Here is a 22,403-nt window from a genome sequence, read left to right on the forward strand (position 1 = left end):
TAAATTGAGATCACCCACTACAATCACATTCCTTTCCATGTTGTTGCCCACATAGCTGATTATCTTATCAAATAATTCTGAATCAGTGTCAGAACTACCATTTCTCAGTCTGTACACTCCAAAGATATCAAGTTGCCTATTATCTTTATAAATGAGCCTTACACCTAATATTTCATGTTTTCCATCTTTAACTTTTTCGTAGCTTACAAATTCTTCTTTCACCAGAATGAATACTCCCCCTCCCACCATTCCTATCCTATCTCTACGATACACACTCCAGTTCTGTGAGAAAATTTCTGCATCCATTATATCATTTTTCAGCCATGATTCAACTCCTGTTACAATATCTGGCGAGTATATATCTATTAAATTACTGTTAATCTATTAAATTACTAGGTCTATCATCTGTAGAGGTAAAAACATTCTATAGTGAGGTGAGAGAGTTTTACAACACGTAATCCTTATCTGAAAAAAGTGGATGACACCTTTGAATCTTTCCAATTTTAATTGGATGCTGCTAGATTCTGTATTCTGCAATGGAGTAGAGCAAACTGTTGTGTTATGTTCCTGCATGCTAAGGGGCAATCAACTGATGACACTCTCCTTTGATCAGTTCTCTCATTTAAAGAAGTATGGGAGAACCATCTTCGAATTGTTCTACAAGGGAAAGACACTTGCCCACTAGATGACTGTAAAATCTATCTCAGAATTTTAGAGGATACAGAACTATTCACAGCTGAGGAGGTGGAAACAGAAATAATTTGTGTTACTGGAAATTTATTTCCCATTATTCTTCTGCTTTTATCTTCTCTGTGATTGGATGTCACAAGTTGGTTTTAAAGCTTTACCTCGCCCTTGTGCGCTTCTCTCATATTTCATCTATGGATGTCTTCGACTCTGCTCTTCTTCTTAGTGCTGTTCCCCTGTGGCAGCGAGTCTAACTTTGTTTGCTCAGACCAATGAGCATGCGGCTTCTTGCTAGCTGTCTAATGGTAACATGGAGTGAGAAGGAGCCTGCCATTCTGTCTTGAGTCACCATGTAGTCAACTGGTGGAATGGAACGTGGTGGCTTGCGGGCTTGGCCTGTAACGATGGAAACGAGATAAGCATCTTTGTGTAGGGTGTGATCACCCTAGATTCTTTCTCAGATCATCTTCATTTAGTTTTTAATCATCTTTTGTGGTTTATCATATTTAAGTATAACTTCAGATATGTTCGTCTGAGTGGTCTGTGTCTTGCAGGAGTGACCGGCACATCCTAATGCAGAGCAAATGACAATCGACCTGATTGTTGTTGTTGATTGAGGAAGCCGGCATGGCTGTTTTTCTGTGGAAGTACTTAATGTTTGTGGTGTATTTTACTTTAATTCTTCTATTCTAAGTGATTTATGCACACTTTCTTTGCTTCTTTGTGCTAAAATTTTTCTGGTTTATTTATATTTTATCTAACATTTAAAATCCAACTAGTGGAATGATTCGGAGATATGCCTTGTGGAAACTTGGTGGGACCTTTGATACCAACAAAATTTAATAGAAAATTGAGAATTGTTTAAGAAAGAAGTCGAGAATGTATTTACTGGGAATTTGTTAAAAGTATGGAGATGAAGATGTCCCTGAAATTATTATTTTAAGTAAACATTATGATAATAGGTTTAGTGTTTCAACTATTTTCATTTTGCGTCAGCATTTCAAATAGAGTTAGTCCCTTGGTTGTTAATCTTGTTCTCATTTAAAGAATTGTTATTATTTATACCTTTTTGGATTTTCTAATTGATGATGACCTGAATTTACTTTCTATTAATTTAATTTTAAACTTTAATTTGCTTTCTGTTAATTTAATTTCAAACCTTAATTTTGCTCTCTGTCAATTTAATCCTAAAACTTAATCTTTCAATAAGTACATTTTGTTTGGCTTTAAAAGGTGGTTTTCTTTTGATATTAGTGTTCATACCGTATTGGGATGTTTCCTTCTCCACTCCTTCCATATCTCACCTCTGGGTTTTAAGGTAAGTTGTGTCCTCTGTCTTCTTTTGAGTCCTGTGTTTTAATCCTGTTATTATAATCATAATATGTTTTTACTTGTGTCTGCTCATTTCAGTACCATGGCAGCGCAGAACGTACGCAGCAGCCATAATTCAAACATGATGTTCACAATTGTGTGATAATAGAAAAATGTTTCCCTACAGAACTAATATAAACTAATTGGTATAAATTGTGGCTAATAGACAGTAGAAGCATACAACACAGTTATAGGCAGATCAAGTATATTCTATCACAGCACTAGCAGGACAAATTCCTGTTCGAGTACATTTGATCGCAGCACTGGCGGACCATTTCAGGCAGCTCAAGTATATTCGATCGCAGCAGTGAAATGGTTAAACAAAGAATAGTATCAATGACATTCTGCACAGGAAATGGGCCCATTAAAACAGCAAGTAGCTTCAAGTATCTGGGTGTCATGTTTCAGACCTTTGGCACTCTATTTACACTACATTAGAGACTGATTTAATGCAGCAATCAAGGCAATGAAAGTTATCAGGCATCTGAATGGACTATTCCTTAACACAGCAATAACACTGTTTCATCAAAAGATAACACCCATAGTAACATACTGTCTGGAGATAATATGGCCATATCTAAAGAAGAAGCACTAGGCAATGTTTGGAAAAGTTAAAGCAACTTACCTGAAGAAGGTTCTGTGTGTTTAAAAGTACACACTTTTAATGACTGACCTATGAATTGATAACTATTTTATTAGAGGAACTTTGGTTCTGATTACCTCTTCCATCCACACCAAGATATGAACAACTTTTACACGAATTAAAATCAAAGGAGAGTGACATATGGAGAGATTTTGTTGCCATCGATGCAATGGTTTATAGTGACTGGATAAGGAGTTTGATCTAAGACACATAGTCACTCGATTGGCTGTACATGTTTTCCACTATGGACTGTGTGTAACAAAATTGTTACATCAGCCAGGTCCAGATTGTGTATGCAGTTGCTGTGGAAATCACTGTGACTGTTACAATATAATGTACTGTTAACTCAGCGGTAAATCTTTAACAAAATTATGTTGTGATGAATTCTAGATTGCACTGTGATGTAGTGTATCATTATTTATTTATTTATTCTGTATATACAATGGCCATTGGCTGCATTAAATGCTCTATTCGAAAAGATAATTCTAACCACATCTGCATTTTAAATGTAGGGTTTCTACAAAAATATGAAGGTTCAAATTGATATTTCAGGGAAAGACACGGTTGACAACAACAACAAAATTCTAATTAAAGTTTCAGGGTGGGTTTCCGGTCACTCCTGTTTCCTGTGATAGTCACAGTATTTTGTAAAATAATTCACCATCCAAAAATATACTTACAGAATTCTGGTATATTCCAGCTTTCACCAAGTCAGTAGGCAGCACGGTTTGGGTCACATAACTGACAGATTAATTTTGGGAGATGGTGAATATGAATCCCACTTCTGGCAGCTCTAAGATGGTTTTTTATTGTTTCCTATGGATGTTAAACCATTATCAAAAAGGAAATCCCAGCTTTATCCTGTCAACTAAAGGATTTAATGAAATAGAACTCTTCCTCAATCTTCAGTTGGTAGAGCCACTTTATTTCTTTTATCTTTCCTTTTGATTTTGTTATAAGCCATGTCTGTCTGTTAGGTCATCAGCTCACAGGCTGGTTGGATCCTCAAATAGCACCACCAAAGGCTATGCCGTTATAGGAAAACCACAAAAACCAATGGCAACACCAAAATGAGGCATACCAGGCAAGATGAGGAGTGAGTTAGTTTTCCATTGCTTTCTTCACTGGGCCAGACAGTGCTAATGGAGCATGACTAACCCTATGAACAACACCTTTCATAACACTGAGACGTAGAATAGCATTACTCAGCACCACACATACCTCAGCAGCTTCCATATTGCCACAGCCATGGATAAGAATTGGGACTACAGTGGAAGCTACCCTTTGCTCTGGCCTGCGCCAAGAGATGGATGCAAAAGTACTATATCCATCAAGAAATGACAGCAGGTAGTATAGGCCATATAAGGGTGTAAATTTACTTTCTTCATACCGTGTTGTATATCGCTGTAGGTCGTCTCTTTCCAACAACGTCCAGTGTATAACCCATCTTTGCCATTATTTCAGCTCCTTCCCACAACACATGTCCACACCATTGATTTCATGCATTTTTCTTCTGGATCAGCACAACACCAAATTGCTTTCTTATGCAGTCATTGTAAACATGATCCAATCTAAAACATGGTTTTACCAGGCGAGTTGGCCGTGCGGTTAGGGCCACGCAACTGTGAGCTTGCATCCGGAAGGTAGTGGGTTCGAACCCCACTGTCGGCAGCTCTGAAGATGGTTTTCCGTGGTTTCCCATTTTCACACGTTAAGTAAGTACACGGCCACTTCCTTCCCCACTCCTAGGCCTTTCCTCTCCCATCGTCGCCGCAAGACCTATCTGTGTCGATGCGACATAAACCAAATTGTAATGTAAAACATGGTTTATACTTGTAATTTATACTTTTCTCTCCCCTCGTTTTCCTCTTTCCTGGGGATCACAATATTCTACGAGAATCTTTGTGAAAGACCTTGATACTGTTCTTTCTTGTTCTTTCCTGTCTGCATGGCCAGTGACACACTTGATTGCATACCAAGTGAATTGGCTACACAGTTTGAGGTGAGCTTACATTCAGGAGATGGTGGGTTCAAACTCCACCATTGGCAGCCCCAAAGACTTCGATGTCCTAGCCTCGTCCTATCCCATCGTCACCACAAGCAAGACCTCTCCAAGTCAGTGCAATGTAAAAAATTTATTTAAAAAGGATAGAAAAAGAAAACAATTCTTGATTGTATCACTCCATTGTAATAAAATTCTTCCTTTGGGATCTTCTTTCAGGAATCTGGCCAAAGATCATAAGGTCCTCCATACTTTCTTCTCCTCTAAAGGCAACATGACCAAATAACTGCAGTATGCATGGAGATATTAGACAGACATAAAGTATTGTAAGCTAAAGCCATACACTTAAAAATATTCTGCAAAACTTATTTATTAACATTTGCTTAAGAAAAAAAAGAGAATTATACCTACAGGCCCAATACCAGTTCCTTTGACTAGATTCATTCTTCAATTTATTCTAGTGTGGGTTCTGTAGATCTTTGTTCTCACTTTCTATCTTGAATGTGTTGAATGTTTTCTTCATGACATCATCCAATTTTATGTTATTTTTCAGATCCATATGTGAAGATGTACTTGCTGTACAATAACCAGCGAATAGCCAAAAAGAAAACCCATGTGAAGAGGAGGACTCTGAACCCAGTGTTCAATGAATCCTTTGTGTTTACCATTCCTGCTGGAGCAGAGGGCCTCGACAACGTTAGCTTAGAGTTCTTGCTGTTGGACTGGGACAGAGTTACCAAGAATGAGGTAAGTGAAAATCAAAAATTATTTAATTTTCTATATTTTTCATTTATTAATACACATCTATTTAATTTTAAATTTAAAACTGATAGCAGTTAGGAAGATGCTGAAGAAATTGTAAACAAGAAAAGTGTAAACAAACAGGAGCAAGTAAATTATGTAATTTAATTACATGGTGCATTCTTCCAGGACTGGACAACAAAGAGGAAAATGCAATGTGGATATAATAAAACTATTGCTAACTTCACAGTTGTGATCCTGTATTTCTCAATTAGATAGTTACTTTCTAGACCACATTATTTCAATATCATTTAATATTCAGACTTTATCTGTTGTACAGGAGTAAAAATTATGAGGATTCAGCATATTTCAAACATCAGCTGGCAGAAATAGATGTGAGCATAGTGAGTAAGAATGTTGGTAGAAACTCAGGACAATGTCAGGAGGTTATAGGTAATAGAGAAATTAATATCAAACTGTAAATAAACACAGTAGATAAACCTGGATGTATGGTACAGTTGAGGTGATACCCACAAATCGATGAGGAGAAAGTACCCAGACAACTAATAAACTGAGTTACAGAGGGTTGAGAAGTAGTTGTAGATGTACTGTACAGGGTTGTGTTTTGATAAAAGATATACAACTAGATGAGATCACAATACTAGAATGAACAGATGATAAAGACTTGCAAATGGAATGAATAATACAGGAATGTTATAGTAAAAACTACAAGAGAATGTATTTGGAAGAACACCTCATAAAACTGGAAGAAATAATTTATCCTAGTGGAAAGATGCAGCCAAGGCAGCACATGAATCTAAAGAGAAGACACATCAACAGCAAACTCCATCAAAAAATTCTATAAATAGGAAACACTACATGGATAACAGATATAGAACATAACAAGTAATCATAGAGTCATCAATTAATCACCATTGATGTGTATTTAGGACAGTCGCCCAGGTGGCAGATTCCTTATCTGTTGTTTACTTAGACTTTTCTTTAAATAATTTCATAAAATTTGAAAATTCATTTAACTTCTCCATTGGTAAATTAATACAATTCATATCTCCTCTTCCTGTAAATGAATATTTGCCCCAATTTGTCCTTTGAATTTTTTCCAGTTCTCAAATCAAATAATCCTGGTGAGGGTCCCATACACTGGAACCATACTCTAATTGTGGTCTTACTAGAGTCTTGTAAGCCCTTTATTTTTACTACAACCCCTTAATACCCTCATAACCATGTGATATTTGTAACCAGAATTTACAATCCCATTCATGTGATTACCCCAATTATGATCTTTCCTTATTAACACCTTGATATTTACAGTGATCCCCATAAGGAACTTTCACCTCATCAACACAGTAATTAAAATTGAGAGGTCTTTTCCTCTTTGTGAAATTCACAATTTAACTTTTCACCCTGTTTATCATCATACCGGTACCATTGTGTGCTGTCCATCTCACAACATTCTTGAGATCTTCTTGCAATCGCTCATAATCTCCTTTATTATGCATACAGTACAGTATAACATCAACCACAAAAAGCATTATTTCTGTTTCCAGTTCTTTACTCATATCATTTACATATATAAGAAAATATAAAGGTCCAATAATACAGTCCTGAGGAATTCCTCTCTTAAGCCAGGTCTCCACTGATTATAAACAAAAACATGTTAAAAATAGCATGTTGAAATTGACATGTATACAAACATTAGGTTCATAGTTGACTTAACATGTTAACTTGATATGTTGAAGTTAACATATTTAACATCCTGGCATGTTTTCCAGTGGGAAACATGTTAAATCAATTCATTGTTAGTGTGGTATCGGCATGGCTTTGGCAAAGTTTGTATAGATAAACTACATTCAATCATGCTCAGACATTCTCAGAAAGTTTTTAAATCCAAACCTGTCTTCTACTTTAAGCTCATTCAGAATTTCATCCACATTGTGCCGTCTATTCAGACATTGTCATACCCACACTCTCTTTTCCTTCATTCTCAAGATGTTAGGCCCCTTTAAACAACAACAATCATCATCATCATCATCATCATCATCATCATCCTTCTCAAAATCATGTAAGAAGCAACATAGGCAATAACAAAGGACAAATCTGCATCTGAGTCCATTGTCTTTGTTTGAAAATGCAGTACACCACCTGAGTTTATTAACACAAACTGATATGATGAACTAACTGTGTATAAACAAAGGAAGTCAGGTTTAACATGTTTATAAGTGTGAACAAAATGTTAAATGAAACTGTATTTAACATTTAATAGTTAATATGTTGGTGGTGTCACCAATTAACATTTAACAGTTTTAACATTTTAACATCCTTGCCAGGGTTTCCCTTCTGCAAACTTTTATGAAAAGAACAGGAATGTGGCTTGCTTACAGCTTTCCTTCTAAGAACTTATACTGTAATTTATTTCCCGATTGTAGCCACAGAAAGCACAAGCATTTCATCAGGTGTCAGTCAGTCTCCTAGCCATGGCTCTATGCATAGTAAAGGCCATTGACAGCAATCAGAGGACAGTGATGGCAATTATGATAATATTGAAGAAGAGATTTCAAGTGAAAGTGACAGTTCATCTGATACGAATGATTGTAAAATCGAACCTAAAGCCCCATGTACGAAAGCAAAACACAGTGACTGGGTGTGGGTTAGTAATCACTTTACAGGCTCTACAAGGGTGTCATGAGAACTGAGAGACAAATATTTAGATAATTCTGTATTGGAGTTGTCTGTACTTTTGGAGTTTATGGACCCATTGTTTTCCCACATTGCGCAGGAAACAAATATTTGCGCTACAGAACAATAATCGGACCCAGATAGGAAAGAAAGAACAGATGATGGCTAGAGCCCTGCACAGATGCAGATGTCCACGGATTGATATCTGTGAAGTTATTGTTTTGGTGGATGCAAACTGTATTGCAGTGCAGATAATTTTACTGATAATTTCTAAATAATGTTTATTGATATTCACTCAGGTATACTCTTATTTTTGCTTGTGGTTAGGTAACCCTTAGCAGTGGTATGGAAGAATGGTGAGACCATAAAGCCTTAAATCTGACCTAAGCTCCCACCCGCAATTAATGTAAGAAAGGAACAAAGGTCAATACGTCAGTAGTTTTTGCAAGAGAAAATCCCTCATAAACCTGTGACTGTAGTGGTTCTGGTGTCAGGTTTCAAGCCTGTTGTACTGTGTTAACAGAGTGAAATATTTACAATATCCATGGATAACCATTTGTGGATGCGGGTGCAGATGAAGTAAGTGCTGATGTGGATAATATTTTGTATATCCGCGTAGGGATCTAACGATGGCAAAAAATTTGGCACAATTGAGGATGAAATTAAGGCCTACTTTGCTCTCTGAATTCTGATATCTCAGGTTCTTAAGCCTCACATCCAATTATATTGGAGTAAAGATAAATGTATTGAGACCCCAAAAAGGTGAAGCGCCTCTACATATACCCGAATGGTTCGAGGAGATTTACTACACAAATTCTTTGTTCTGATGTGATTATTGGTTGAATACAATTATTTTGAATGTATCACTGAACATTGTGTATGAAAATTCTGGCTGTTGTTCCATTTCTGGCATTTATTTTATAGCGGTGCACAGCAGTTATTAAAGTTGAGGGCGATTTAAATTTATTGATGGTAGAATGAGTTCTTGGTTCAGGGTACTTACAGGGGTTAGACAAGGCTGTAATCTTTCACCTTTGCTGTTCGTAGTTTACATGGATCATCTGCTGAAGGGTGTAAAATGGCAGGGAGGGATTCAGTTAGGTGGAAATGTAATAAGCGGTCTGGCCTATGCTGACGACTTGGTCTTAATGGCAGATTGTGCCGAAAGCCTGCAGTGTAATATCTTGGAACCTGAAAATAGGTGCAATGAGTATAGTATGAAAATTAGCATTTCCAAGACTAAATTGATGTCAGTAGGTAAGAAATCTGAGAGTATTGAATATCAGATTGAGGAGAGAAAGCTGGAACAGGTAGATAATTTCAAGTATTTAGGTTGTGTGTTCTCCCAGGATAGTAATATAGTAAGTGAGACTGAATCAAGGTGCAGTAAAACTAATGCAGTGAGCCTACAGTTGTGATCAACAGTGTTCTGTAAGAAGGACATCAGCTCCTGGACAAAACTCTTTACATCAGTCTGTTTTCAGGCCAACTTTGCTTTACGGGAGTGAAAACTGGGTGGACTCAGGATATTTTGTTCATAAGTTAGAAGTAACAGACATGAAAGTAGCAAGAATGATTGCTAGTACAAACAGGTGGGAAAAATGGCAGGAGGGTACTTGGATTAAGAGGATAAAGGATAAGTTAGGAATGAACTCAATGGATGAAGTTGTACGCATAAATTGTCTTCAGTGGTGAGGTGATGTGAGGCGACCAGAGGAAGATAGGTTACCTAGGAGAATAATGGACTCTGTTATGGAGAGTAAGAGTAGAGGGAGACCAAGTTGATGATGATGGTTAGACTCAGTTTCTAATGATTTAAAGATAATAAATAAGTACAGTACAGAACTAAACAAGGGTACAGAACTAGTTACAAATAGGATTGTGGCGGCATTTAGTAAATTCAGACAGACTTGCAAACTGAACACTGAAAGGCATAGTGGTCTATAATGAAGAGTGAGTGAGTGAGTGAGTGAGTGAGTGAGTGAGTGAGTGAGTGAGTGAGTGAGTGAGTGAGTGAGTGAGTGAGTGAGTGAGTGAGTGAGTGAGTGAGTGAGTGAGTGAGTGAGTGAGTGAGTGAGTGAGTGAGTGAGTGAGTGAGTGAGTGAGTGAGTGAGTGAGTGAGTGAGTGAGTGAGTGAGTGAGTGAGTGAGTGAGTGAGTGAGTGAGTGAGTGAGTGAGTGAGTGAGTGAGTGAGTGAGTGAGTGAGTGAGTGAGTGAGTGAGTGAGTGAGTGAGTGAGTGAGTGAGTGAGTGAGTGAGTGAGTGAGTGAGTGAGTGAGTGAGTGAGTGAGTGAGTGAGTGAGTGAGTGAGTGAGTGAGTGAGTGAGTGAGTGAGTGAGTGAGTGAGTGAGTGAGTGAGTGAGTGAGTGAGTGAGTGAGTGAGTGAGTGAGTGAGTGAGTGAGTGAGTGAGTGAGTGAGTGAGTGAGTGAGTGAGTGAGTGAGTGAGTGAGTGAGTGAGTGAGTGAGTGAGTGAGTGAGTGAGTGAGTGAGTGAGTGAGTGAGTGAGTGAGTGAGTGAGTGAGTGAGTGAGTGAGTGAGTGAGTGAGTGAGTGAGTGAGTGAGTGAGTGAGTGAGTGAGTGAGTGAGTGAGTGAGTGAGTGAGTGAGTGAGTGAGTGAGTGAGTGAGTGAGTGAGTGAGTGAGTGAGTGAGTGAGTGAGTGAGTGAGTGAGTGAGTGAGTGAGTGAGTGAGTGAGTGAGTGAGTGAGTGAGTGAGTGAGTGAGTGAGTGAGTGAGTGAGTGAGTGAGTGAGTGAGTGAGTGAGTGAGTGAGTGAGTGAGTGAGTGAGTGAGTGAGTGAGTGAGTGAGTGAGTGAGTGAGTGAGTGAGTGAGTGAGTGAGTGAGTGAGTGAGTGAGTGAGTGAGTGAGTGAGTGAGTGAGTGAGTGAGTGAGTGAGTGAGTGAGTGAGTGAGTGAGTGAGTGAGTGAGTGAGTGAGTGAGTGAGTGAGTGAGTGAGTGAGTGAGTGAGTGAGTGAGTGAGTGAGTGAGTGAGTGAGTGAGTGAGTGAGTGAGTGAGTGAGTGAGTGAGTGAGTGAGTGAGTGAGTGAGTGAGTGAGTGAGTGAGTGAGTGAGTGAGTGAGTGAGTGAGTGAGTGAGTGAGTGAGTGAGTGAGTGAGTGAGTGAGTGAGTGAGTGAGTGAGTGAGTGAGTGAGTGAGTGAGTGAGTGAGTGAGTGAGTGAGTGAGTGAGTGAGTGAGTGAGTGAGTGAGTGAGTGAGTGAGTGAGTGAGTGAGTGAGTGAGTGAGTGAGTGAGTGAGTGAGTGAGTGAGTGAGTGAGTGAGTGAGTGAGTGAGTGAGTGAGTGAGTGAGTGAGTGAGTGAGTGAGTGAGTGAGTGAGTGAGTGAGTGAGTGAGTGAGTGAGTGAGTGAGTGAGTGAGTGAGTGAGTGAGTGAGTGAGTGAGTGAGTGAGTGAGTGAGTGAGTGAGTGAGTGAGTGAGTGAGTGAGTGAGTGAGTGAGTGAGTGAGTGAGTGAGTGAGTGAGTGAGTGAGTGAGTGAGTGAGTGAGTGAGTGAGTGAGTGAGTGAGTGAGTGAGTGAGTGAGTGAGTGAGTGAGTGAGTGAGTGAGTGAGTGAGTGAGTGAGTGAGTGAGTGAGTGAGTGAGTGAGTGAGTGAGTGAGTGAGTGAGTGAGTGAGTGAGTGAGTGAGTGAGTGAGTGAGTGAGTGAGTGAGTGAGTGAGTGAGTGAGTGAGTGAGTGAGTGAGTGAGTGAGTGAGTGAGTGAGTGAGTGAGTGAGTGAGTGAGTGAGTGAGTGAGTGAGTGAGTGAGTGAGTGAGTGAGTGAGTGAGTGAGTGAGTGAGTGAGTGAGTGAGTGAGTGAGTGAGTGAGTGAGTGAGTGAGTGAGTGAGTGAGTGAGTGAGTGAGTGAGTGAGTGAGTGAGTGAGTGAGTGAGTGAGTGAGTGAGTGAGTGAGTGAGTGAGTGAGTGAGTGAGTGAGTGAGTGAGTGAGTGAGTGAGTGAGTGAGTGAGTGAGTGAGTGAGTGAGTGAGTGAGTGAGTGAGTGAGTGAGTGAGTGAGTGAGTGAGTGAGTGAGTGAGTGAGTGAGTGAGTGAGTGAGTGAGTGAGTGAGTGAGTGAGTGAGTGAGTGAGTGAGTGAGTGAGTGAGTGAGTGAGTGAGTGAGTGAGTGAGTGAGTGAGTGAGTGAGTGAGTGAGTGAGTGAGTGAGTGAGTGAGTGAGTGAGTGAGTGAGTGAGTGAGTGAGTGAGTGAGTGAGTGAGTGAGTGAGTGAGTGAGTGAGTGAGTGAGTGAGTGAGTGAGTGAGTGAGTGAGTGAGTGAGTGAGTGAGTGAGTGAGTGAGTGAGTGAGTGAGTGAGTGAGTGAGTGAGTGAGTGAGTGAGTGAGTGAGTGAGTGAGTGAGTGAGTGAGTGAGTGAGTGAGTGAGTGAGTGAGTGAGTGAGTGAGTGAGTGAGTGAGTGAGTGAGTGAGTGAGTGAGTGAGTGAGTGAGTGAGTGAGTGAGTGAGTGAGTGAGTGAGTGAGTGAGTGAGTGAGTGAGTGAGTGAGTGAGTGAGTGAGTGAGTGAGTGAGTGAGTGAGTGAGTGAGTGAGTGAGTGAGTGAGTGAGTGAGTGAGTGAGTGAGTGAGTGAGTGAGTGAGTGAGTGAGTGAGTGAGTTTTTTTTTTTAACTAACAGTTACTAACAATAACAATACTCAGGCAATAATTGATAAGAGAAATTATCCTCTAAAGCCTTTCCTAAGATTCTGAAACAAATTAGGCAATTTCTGATGAGGGTGGCAGAGCATTTTGGGATATTATTGAACAGATTTATGGTTATTTACTGTTTGATCTGCCTAGGTATCTACACTGTCTGATCCAAAGTATCCAGACACCTCTCTGTACCGGTACATCTAAGACTAGAGCCTAGATATCTCTGACAACCATTGCTATTATAAGAAGCATTTACAGGTACGATGTTGGTCAATGCTATGAGATACCTATAAGATGGGCAGGCAAAGGGAGCTTAAGTACTTTGAATGTAGAATGGTTATTGGATGCCACATCAGTAAGAAATTACTCAGGGCCATTTCCACCCTTCTCAAGTTGACAAAGTCAATAGAACGCATGACTGGGAAGAGCAAATAAGAAGAGTACTGAAGAAGGTGGTACAGGAAAATAGCATGATACTGTGTAATACCATCACCCATGAATAGAGGTACCTGTTTAGGATACATTTTTTGACTAATTTCATCAGTTTAAAAAGTTATTTTGATATTTTTTCTATTTTTATTATATTTTGTCAATAATTTTGCTAAATTTGATTTCCATTTTTCACCAATGAAAGCTAAGCCAAAATATAGCTGATAACATATTTGCAGTAAAACATATTTTATTTTTACACACACGCACGCACGCGTGCGCGCGCACACACACACACACACACACAAAAGAAACATGAGAGTTATGCTTCTGCTGAAAATGCATATTACGAGGGCAAATCAAATATAATTTTTTTTAACATTAATTTATTGAAAAACAAAAGGCAATTACAATTTACTTTTCCACTTAGTTTCCCGCTTTAGAAATACATTCTTCCCAGTGAGAAGGAAAGTTTTTTTTAATCACAGCATCATAGAATGAATCTGGTTGCATCAGGAGCCAACTGCGCACGAATTCCTCCATAAGGAGGATGATCAAGTTGAGTCCAGTGCATTTCTTGTAGTTTGGAGACCATTAGAGCTGCAGTATGGGGCCTGACACTGTTGTGGAGAAGGATCACCTGTCGAATTGGTTGATCTCGTCTTTTGCAGCGATATGCCTCCCTCACCTTGTTCAACAGCTCACAGTAGTAAGCAGCATTGATTGTGCATCATTCATGCAAACAATCGATGAGCAAAATACTTCGCCGGTTGAAAAAAACGGTTCAAAGAACCTTGTCAGCTGAAAACTGAGTCTTGGCATTCACTGGGGCTGCCTCCCATTTCCTCTGCCACTCCTTACTGGCTTGTTTGGATTCAGGAGTGTAGTGGTGGACCCACATTTCATTGCAGGTAATGATCCAACTCAAAAATGTATCACCTTCTTTTGCAAACCTTGCTGTAAGCCTCTGACAAACCTGATTTTTGGTCAAAAGACGACGGACCCATCTGGAACACACTTCACGAAACTGTAAGTTAGATCATTTGTGATGTTCACTTGACAGCTCCCATAACTTATCCCAACCTGTTTTATTAAATCTGACACTCTCACCCATCAATCGTCATCAAGAATATCTTGAACTGCACAAATGTTTTCGTCCATAATGCTGGTCCGAGGACGGCGATCGTATTCCTGATTTTCCACACATTCTTGTCCTTCCTTGAACTCTTTATGCCAGGCAAACACACGCATCCTTGACAATGTTTGATCACCGAACTCTGCAGTCAATCTCTGGAAATTTTCCATCGCTTGAATTCCTTCACGAGCAACAAATTTTATAATTATGCGTTGTGCAGTGGAGGGATGCACCTGTTGCTCCCGTCACTAATGAAGTGGAACGGTTGGAAGTACATAAAATTGTCGGCTCTCCCCACTCCTAATGGCCCCACCCAAGTGTACTAGAAGCTTTTTTCTTTTTTTACAAGTTGTTTTAAGTCGCGCTGACACAGATAGGTTTTATGGCGATGATGGGATAGGAAAGGCCTAGGAGTGGGAAGGAAGTAGCCGTGGCCTTAATTAAGGTACAGCCCCAGCATTTTCCTGGTGTGAAAATGGGAAACCATGGAAAACCATCTTCAGGGCTGCCGACAGTGGGGCTCGAACCCACTATCTCCCGAATGCAAGCTCACAGCTGCGCACCGCTAACCACATGGCCAACTCTTCTGGTTTACTAGAAGTGCAGGTCAAGACCTACCAACTGATGCTCAGGAACAAAAAAATCCTGTTTCTGTTTGATTGACCTACGTACATATATCTAAGCAAGGATCTTTGGAAAAATTTCATCCTGCCACTTTAACAAGTAGGGCCTAGCCTACATACATAATTTATACATCAGTCTGTAAATGACAGAAATACCATGAGCTCCATATTACTGGGAGTCAGAGCTGTTCTCTTCTCGGACTTTATATTACAATGATCTCTCAACATCAACTTTGCTGACTGGGACCCATAAAGCCTTCAACTACAGCTCCCAAAAAAATGCCATATTCTGATTTCAAGGAATGAATAATGGCAATCACATGGCTTTAGATGGACAACAAACTAGATCCCTAAACACTGTGTATGGTTCAAGATATTCTGATTTTGAAAGTTCTCGTAAGATGGGAATTTCCTTTAGTAGATGAGAGACATCATTTTTCTAAATCACATTTCGTTATGCTTCTTGGATCAAGAGTGATTCCACACAATTTTGTCAGTTATTTTAGGATTTTCTTTAAGGTAAATAGTTGTGCATACTGAGCGACATTTGTAAACTTTTGCAACATTTGTGTGATTTCACTCTTTGCGAAAAACTGGTGCCTCTACCCATGAATTCTGCAGGGTCACTATGGCTGCGCACCAGGAAATACAAGGACTGGGATTTAAGGCGTTTGTCTGTAAATCACACATTTCACCTGTGAACATTATGTGCTGAGTATGGTGGTGTAAAGAACACTGCCTTTGGTCTGTAGAAAACTGAAGATGCACATTAATGTTCACTATTAAGCAGCAAATTAGAAAAACACTTACAGGACTGTTTGAAGTATGTGTTAGGATACCATACTTTTGCCCCCTCTAGTGACACCAAGACCTTGACATTGGTGTGGGGGCTTGTGTGCTTGTTGATCCCAAGGGCTGTGACAGTTCAGGGTTACCCTTGCTGGATTGGCCTCGGTGTAGGGCCAGACTAACAAGGTGTCCCCCAAGTTGCCTAAGAGGTGTCTGTGCTCTTTATTCTTCATTACTACCGAGCTCGATAGCTGCAGTCACTTAAGTGCGGCCAGTTTCCAGTATTCGGGAGATAGTGGGTTCAAATCCCACTGTCAGCAGCCCTGAAGATGGTTTTCCCTGGTTTCCCATTTTCTCACCAAGCAAATGCTGGGACTGTACCTTAAATTTCATTTCTCCTCTTGCCTAGCCAACCTCCCTTCCTCGGGTTCCCCCTGTGTGTGGGGGCGGTAGAATAACGCTCACTGTATCCCCTGCCTGTCGTAAGAGGCGATTAAAAGGGGCCCCAGTGGCTCTTAACTTGGGAGCATGGGTTGGCGATCATGGGGCCCTCAGCAGAGTCCTGGCATTGCTTCCACTTGTGCCAGGCTCCTCACAGTCATCTATCCTATCCGACCTCCCTTGGTCAACACTTGTTCTTTTCCAACCCCAATGGCATTAGAGCACTCGAGGCCTAGGGAGTCTTTCATTTTCATGCCCTTCGTGGCCCAGGTCTTCCTTTGGCTGATACCTTCATTTTTGAAGTGTTGGATCCCTTCCATTTTTTCTCTCTGATTAGTGTCATATAGAGGATGGTTGCCTAGTTGTACTTCCTCTTAAAACAATAATCACCACCACCACCATCGTACTTTTGATCAGATAGTGTATTTTAACATTAAAGAGTTGAATGTGACTCTCCCAATGTGACAATTATCTTGGCAAGAATCAGTTAATTCATTCATATGAAGGATTGGAGATTCTGATTTGTCTCCTGTAAGCTCCTTTATCATGTACAATGTAATTTGTATTGACAAAACATAGTAACTCTGATTATACATATACTTTACAGGTAATTGGACGATTGGAGTTGGGTTCAGCTAAGAGTACGGGTTCTGCACTTCATCACTGGAATGAAGTATGCAACTCACCACGCCGTCAAATTGCAGACTGGCACAAGCTGGAAGAGTAAAGGATGGACAAGAAATGTGGTTAAAAGATAACACTTTGGAGAGCGAGAGACTTCTTTACTTGCTGTTCTTACCATTCAAGGAGAGGGAAACTATTTGTATCTACAGATTCTATTCTAATGTCCCCAGAGTAGACAATGTTAGAATCATTGAAGTACCTTACTGAATTTGTTACACACCAAATGCTTCTGCTTAACATAGTGTGGACACAACATTGATTGTAGGAAAACTTCAGCACTTTTATTAAGGAAAAGGAAAGGTAAAATTAAGCAGAGGCATATTAACTTTGAAAGTTGAAAATATCTGAGATGATGTTGACTGTGCGTGTGTTTGTAATGATTCTCTCTGTCTCCAATTTGCTATTTATGTTTCCACAGTTCATATATAGAAGAGATTAAACTTTCTAAGTGATGATCAACAAGACAGATACTGTAAATATAACTATCTTCTGGGTGTATGCCATGCACATTTCCTTCATTTTCCTAATAAAAGACAGTTTTTGGAGCACTTGCCATCACCAGAAAGTTTTTATTTCTCATTTAAGTTCATTGTTTATTATTTTAAGAGATTTGTATTTCTCCCTTCTTATTTACTTCTTAGTTTTGTATAAAACTGTCATCACAAAAGATTTTACCAAGTTTGAATTACTTAGAATACTTTCTACTTTTATACTCCTACACAGATAACACACAGAGTATTTGTTGACAACTCAGTTGTCAGAGTATGCAAACAGAGTGTCTGCTCTCATTTAGACACTAGCCAGGGAAAAGTAAATCAATTTAGCTGCACAGGCCTTGGGCATCATTAGGAAGTTCTCTGAAACAATGAAATACTCAGCAAGTAAGGAATGGGTGTGGTTATTTATAAGTAATGAGTGTATCTGTGAATAAAATATTTGATACTTTATGTTAAATTTGAAATATAACTTATAATGAATATTTTGTTAATTAACATAAGTATATTAATTATATCATGTCTTACTGATCCCCTTAACACACTAGTAAATCTTGCACCTATTTTTACTCTTGTGTAAAAGATTATGCTGGTAATAATGAACAACTTTTTACAGCTTTCTATGTGTTGGTTTGCATTCGGTGAAATGCTAGACATATTTCGATCTATTCCCAACACATCCCATATCTTTAGCCCTGTTTCTTATCGTCCATCCATCACCACATGTCACTGCAAAGCATCATGGCTTTTCTGGTCAACAGTATCAACCAAAAGTTGTTTGTTGTAACATCTAATCCAGAGGGAAAGGCTAATGAAATACTTTGCCTGTGAGAGAGTTACACCTTCAGATAATCTGGGAAAAAATTTATATCTCTTTTTCATGTTACTGTAGGTTGTTTATTCTGTTTTTGTAAGTACTTCAACTGAGGGATGAATTAAGATATTTGGTACCAACAAAATTAATATCTGTCCCAAGTACAATAATGCTTATCAAGTTTTAAATTTTTACAGTTAAATGACACTGTTAAAGTTAACTATTAACAAGAATTCTGAAATGTACAATGCTCTTAGAAGCTCAGGCACAGACTGAGGAATAAACAAGGCATTTTAAAGGCAGAATATGATTATGGTAATTTCTTTTCAAACTTGGTTCACATGAACCTGAAAGTTCCACATCCCATATCCAGTACTTAGTAAAAGACAAAAAATATATTTTGCCAAAAATTAGGGAAGGTTAACAATTAATAATAAGTTGCATACTTTGTGGAAATGTGTCGGTGATTTAATGACCATTACATTTAATACATCAGTCATCAAGCAACTAGACCAACTTAATAACACTCTTGGATAAGTACTCATTAGAACTGAATTCTGATGCAGAAGGTTGACATTTGCTAGTCAACTGATTTACTGACATGTTGAAGAACAATAGTCCAAAAAACAGGAAAAGACAAGATCTGTAATAAAATTGTACATCTACAGGCCTAATTAAACAGTCACTAAATGAAACCTTATCAATGGCCAGGTTAAGGCGGTTTAGCCACCGAATAGTTGGAACCATGAAGAACTGCGAGAAATTATGGCTGAAAGCAAGAGATCCAGGGGTAGACTAAGAAAAAAATGGCTTGGTCAGATCGAGCCAGATGTGGAGGAATAAGGCTGGAATGGAAGCAGATCAAACAGGAAGAGACCTATCTATACAGCCACTTATGAAGAGCACACTTGTTACCAAGAAAGTGGAGATGATTTATGAGGATGATGATGATGATTGAAGACTTCCTATAGAGGAAACATTCTGACACTCTGGTATCTATTAAAAAAAAGAAAGAAATGGTTAACAACTATCATCATCACATGAAGATGATGATGATGATGATGATGATGATTATTATTATTATTATTATTATTATTATTATTATTATTATTATTATTATTATTATTATTATTATTATTATTTTAAAATTTGTTATGCCCAACTAAGGAGCACGTTTGAACTTAATTAGCACATTGTTTCTTTATGTCTTTCCAAAATCTCTTCATCCTTTCCCTGTGCTTCTTTTTGCATTCTTTCATCCATCCTGTTGCTTATCTTTTAGGTTGATCAACAAATTTGTGTTAGCTTATGGGGTTTCTGAATTTTTTTCTGTCTTGCATGATTTCTTCATTCATACCAATTTCCTGAAGATCTTTGTTTATTTCTGTAAGCCAGTTGTTGTGATTTTATAGAGATACTGCAAGATTGTGTATTTTCTTTGTTACCCTATTGTTATCCATCCTGATCAGGTGACCATAGAATTTTAATCTTCTTTTTCTAATGGTGTCTATTCAATATCCACTTTGTTTAGCAATCTTGACATTCATTCAATTGGCCCATTGAATGCATAGTTAGTTCTATGCCAATTTGTAGACAATGTATGATTAAACCTTGTGCATCTGTCTGATACGTGTAAGTTAATTTTTTTCTAGGAATTGTGGGCAATTCACCAAGGAATGGAGCAAATTTAAAATGAAAAATGTATCTAGGAATTTATGGCATTGTAACTGACTATGCAGATTTAAAGACTGTTGTAGGGCTGTATACAGTAGTCAACATTATTATATAGGAAGCCTGCTCCAAATTAATATAAACAAAGAAATTTATCTTGTACTGAATCTAAATCTAATCCAGTCATATTGTGGAGCATGTCAACATGCAGGTGATTATTTTTGGTCAACTGTTAAAAACCAAACCCCAAAACCCATGGCGCAACAGAGAGGTAACATGTTTTTCTATCAACTAAATACATTAACCTAAAATTTACAATTATTTGAGTTATCTTCTCAGCACAGTTCATACTTGCGAACGTAATCGAACACCCAGCCCTCCAGCACATTGAACTCCTGCTCTCCAATACTTGCTCACACAGCGCAGCCTCGTTTCCAGAGCAGTTCACTACTCAGCTCGTCGCACTTCTTGTAATCACAAATGACTCATTCCAAATGACTCTGCACTGACTCGTGACTATCTTGTAAATCAGTCACAGCTGACTCAAGACTGACAGACTTTGCTCTTTATATAGACTAGTGGAAGATTCTTACAGTTTCCAGTTCCACATCACTCTGGACGCTTTCAATGTTAGCCAGATTCCAGCTTCTTCTAAGGAGCTTCCTTATCACATGCCTTAACGATTCACTGGGGTATTGTTTCATTTACTACCGACCCCTCACGTATTGTTGCTGTTGTACCGGCATTGTCGCCTCTCGTCAGTATTGTAGGCTTCCACTGGTCCCCCTGCATTCCTGACCTTCATTGTCACAATATTATTACATAATCTATTATATGTAATGTAAAATAAAACTTTCTTGTTATTTTCTCAAACTATAAGACAAAGCTCAGGTCAACTAGCAACCTCCCTGAGTGTAGTCCTTACCTAGGAATTCCCATACTCCCCAAGCAAGTGGTAGGTCTGTACCGTGGGTGAAATCTCAGGGTACTTATACCTGTTCTACATCCAAATAATCGCAGATAAACACACTTCTGCAAGCATAATAACACAGTGTTGAGAGTTTTCATGCCTGCTCATATAGTAGGTGACCTAAGTCCCTAATCCCTAATGAAAGGAATTACTGACATCAATAACAACTAATATAACTACTGCATCCATGTATATCAAAGTTCATAATTGCAAAAACTACTAATTATTAACATTTACAACAAGATGTTCATATATCTTAGATACGACAAATCAGTTTCCTGCCTCTCTCACACTCCAGCTAGACTAGAGAAGATCATGGTGTGAACTAAAAATCAGAAGTCAGCCCCAGATGAAAGATGTCCAAAACTAATTCAAGGATTGCTTATTGAAATCACATTACATTACCGGTATAAATAAAACCAATGGAAATATCTCCCAAGAAATCATGTATTTATTCAAAATTGGTTAGTTTAACTCATAAGGATAATTCTTGAAAAAGCATAAAATTAATTTTTGAGAATCTTTATATTATCTGAAGGACAAAGTTCTCTGTCAGCAGATATACAGCTTTTTAAGGTATGAAGCAAACTCCACATCAAAAAATGGTCCATTAATACCATAAAGTATTATTAGTGAATAGCCAAGGAGACATTTATCATGAATGTAGAAACCAATTCTATTGAAATATCTGGTTAGGTGAGGGCCAATGACCTACATGTTAGGCCCCTTTGAACAACAAACATCATTGCCAACAAACAAAACATCTGGTTAGGTGAGGTATGAAGACTAAATTTTTCTGAACAAAAATTAAGAACAGGTCATTTGTTAACATACAATTACCACACCATTCATCTGGATATTCATATTTTGCTTTGTTCCTTGAACAGGATGGTATTGTGCTTCTTTCAGTTTCTTCCATTTCCTTTTCAGTTTCATGATCATCATTCATGGCATTTTAATTGTTTTAAATCATATCTTTGAAAGATATTACTTTCATACTTGTGTATTTTACATGTATGTATGTATGTATGTATGTATGTATGCTTGTATGTATGAATTTACTGTAAGGAATGAAGAAACAAATGTAAATATACTAAATAAAGAAATTCTATCCCTACATGTTTGCTTTCAAAGATGAGTTAGGTCCAATGTGGACATGCATACTGCAAGTTCTAGATGTAAACGTTGTTTATATCAGTCCTCCTACACATCACTTTGCAGAAGTCTAGGGTACAGCTGATCACAATCATTCAGCCTTACTGTACTATTGTGATAAACATTATGTTACATGTATAGGAAGAAACATTCTATGTAAACATTCAGATTAAATAAATAAATACTCTGTGAGAGAAACAGTTTCCTATATTCTATTGGTACTGACCCCAAGAACCACTGTATGACCCTATGTAGAGTTTAGTTTTGCAGATCTTTTAAGTTGATGTCGTATAGGCGACCTGCACGTCTGTGAGGATGGAGACCTACCTATGATGAATTCTAGTGATAAAGATGACACAAACACCCAGCATCTGAGCCAATGGAATTATACAATGAAGATTAAATTCCCCAACCTGGC

At 38.6% G+C, this 22,403-nt stretch overlaps 1 protein-coding gene across 2 annotated transcripts in view; it reads left to right on the forward strand.

Annotated features, from left to right (window-relative positions):
• The window catches only part of Syt4 (Synaptotagmin 4), a 413,267-nt gene extending 391,095 nt beyond the window's left edge, over positions 1-22,172 (forward strand). For both annotated transcript variants that reach the window (XM_067137157.2, XM_067137158.2), the window contains exons 7-8: positions 5,257-5,450; positions 16,805-22,172. In XM_067137157.2, coding sequence (XP_066993258.1) covers positions 5,257-5,450; positions 16,805-16,924 — 314 coding nt within the window. In that variant the 3' untranslated portion in view covers positions 16,925-22,172. The remainder of the gene's footprint in view (positions 1-5,256; positions 5,451-16,804) is intronic.
• Positions 22,173-22,403: the final 231 nt, after the last annotated feature.

The sequence above is a fragment of the Anabrus simplex genome, chromosome 1, assembly GCF_040414725.1.
Source record: "Anabrus simplex isolate iqAnaSimp1 chromosome 1, ASM4041472v1, whole genome shotgun sequence".
NCBI classification, from domain to species: Eukaryota; Metazoa; Arthropoda; class Insecta; order Orthoptera; family Tettigoniidae; genus Anabrus; species Anabrus simplex.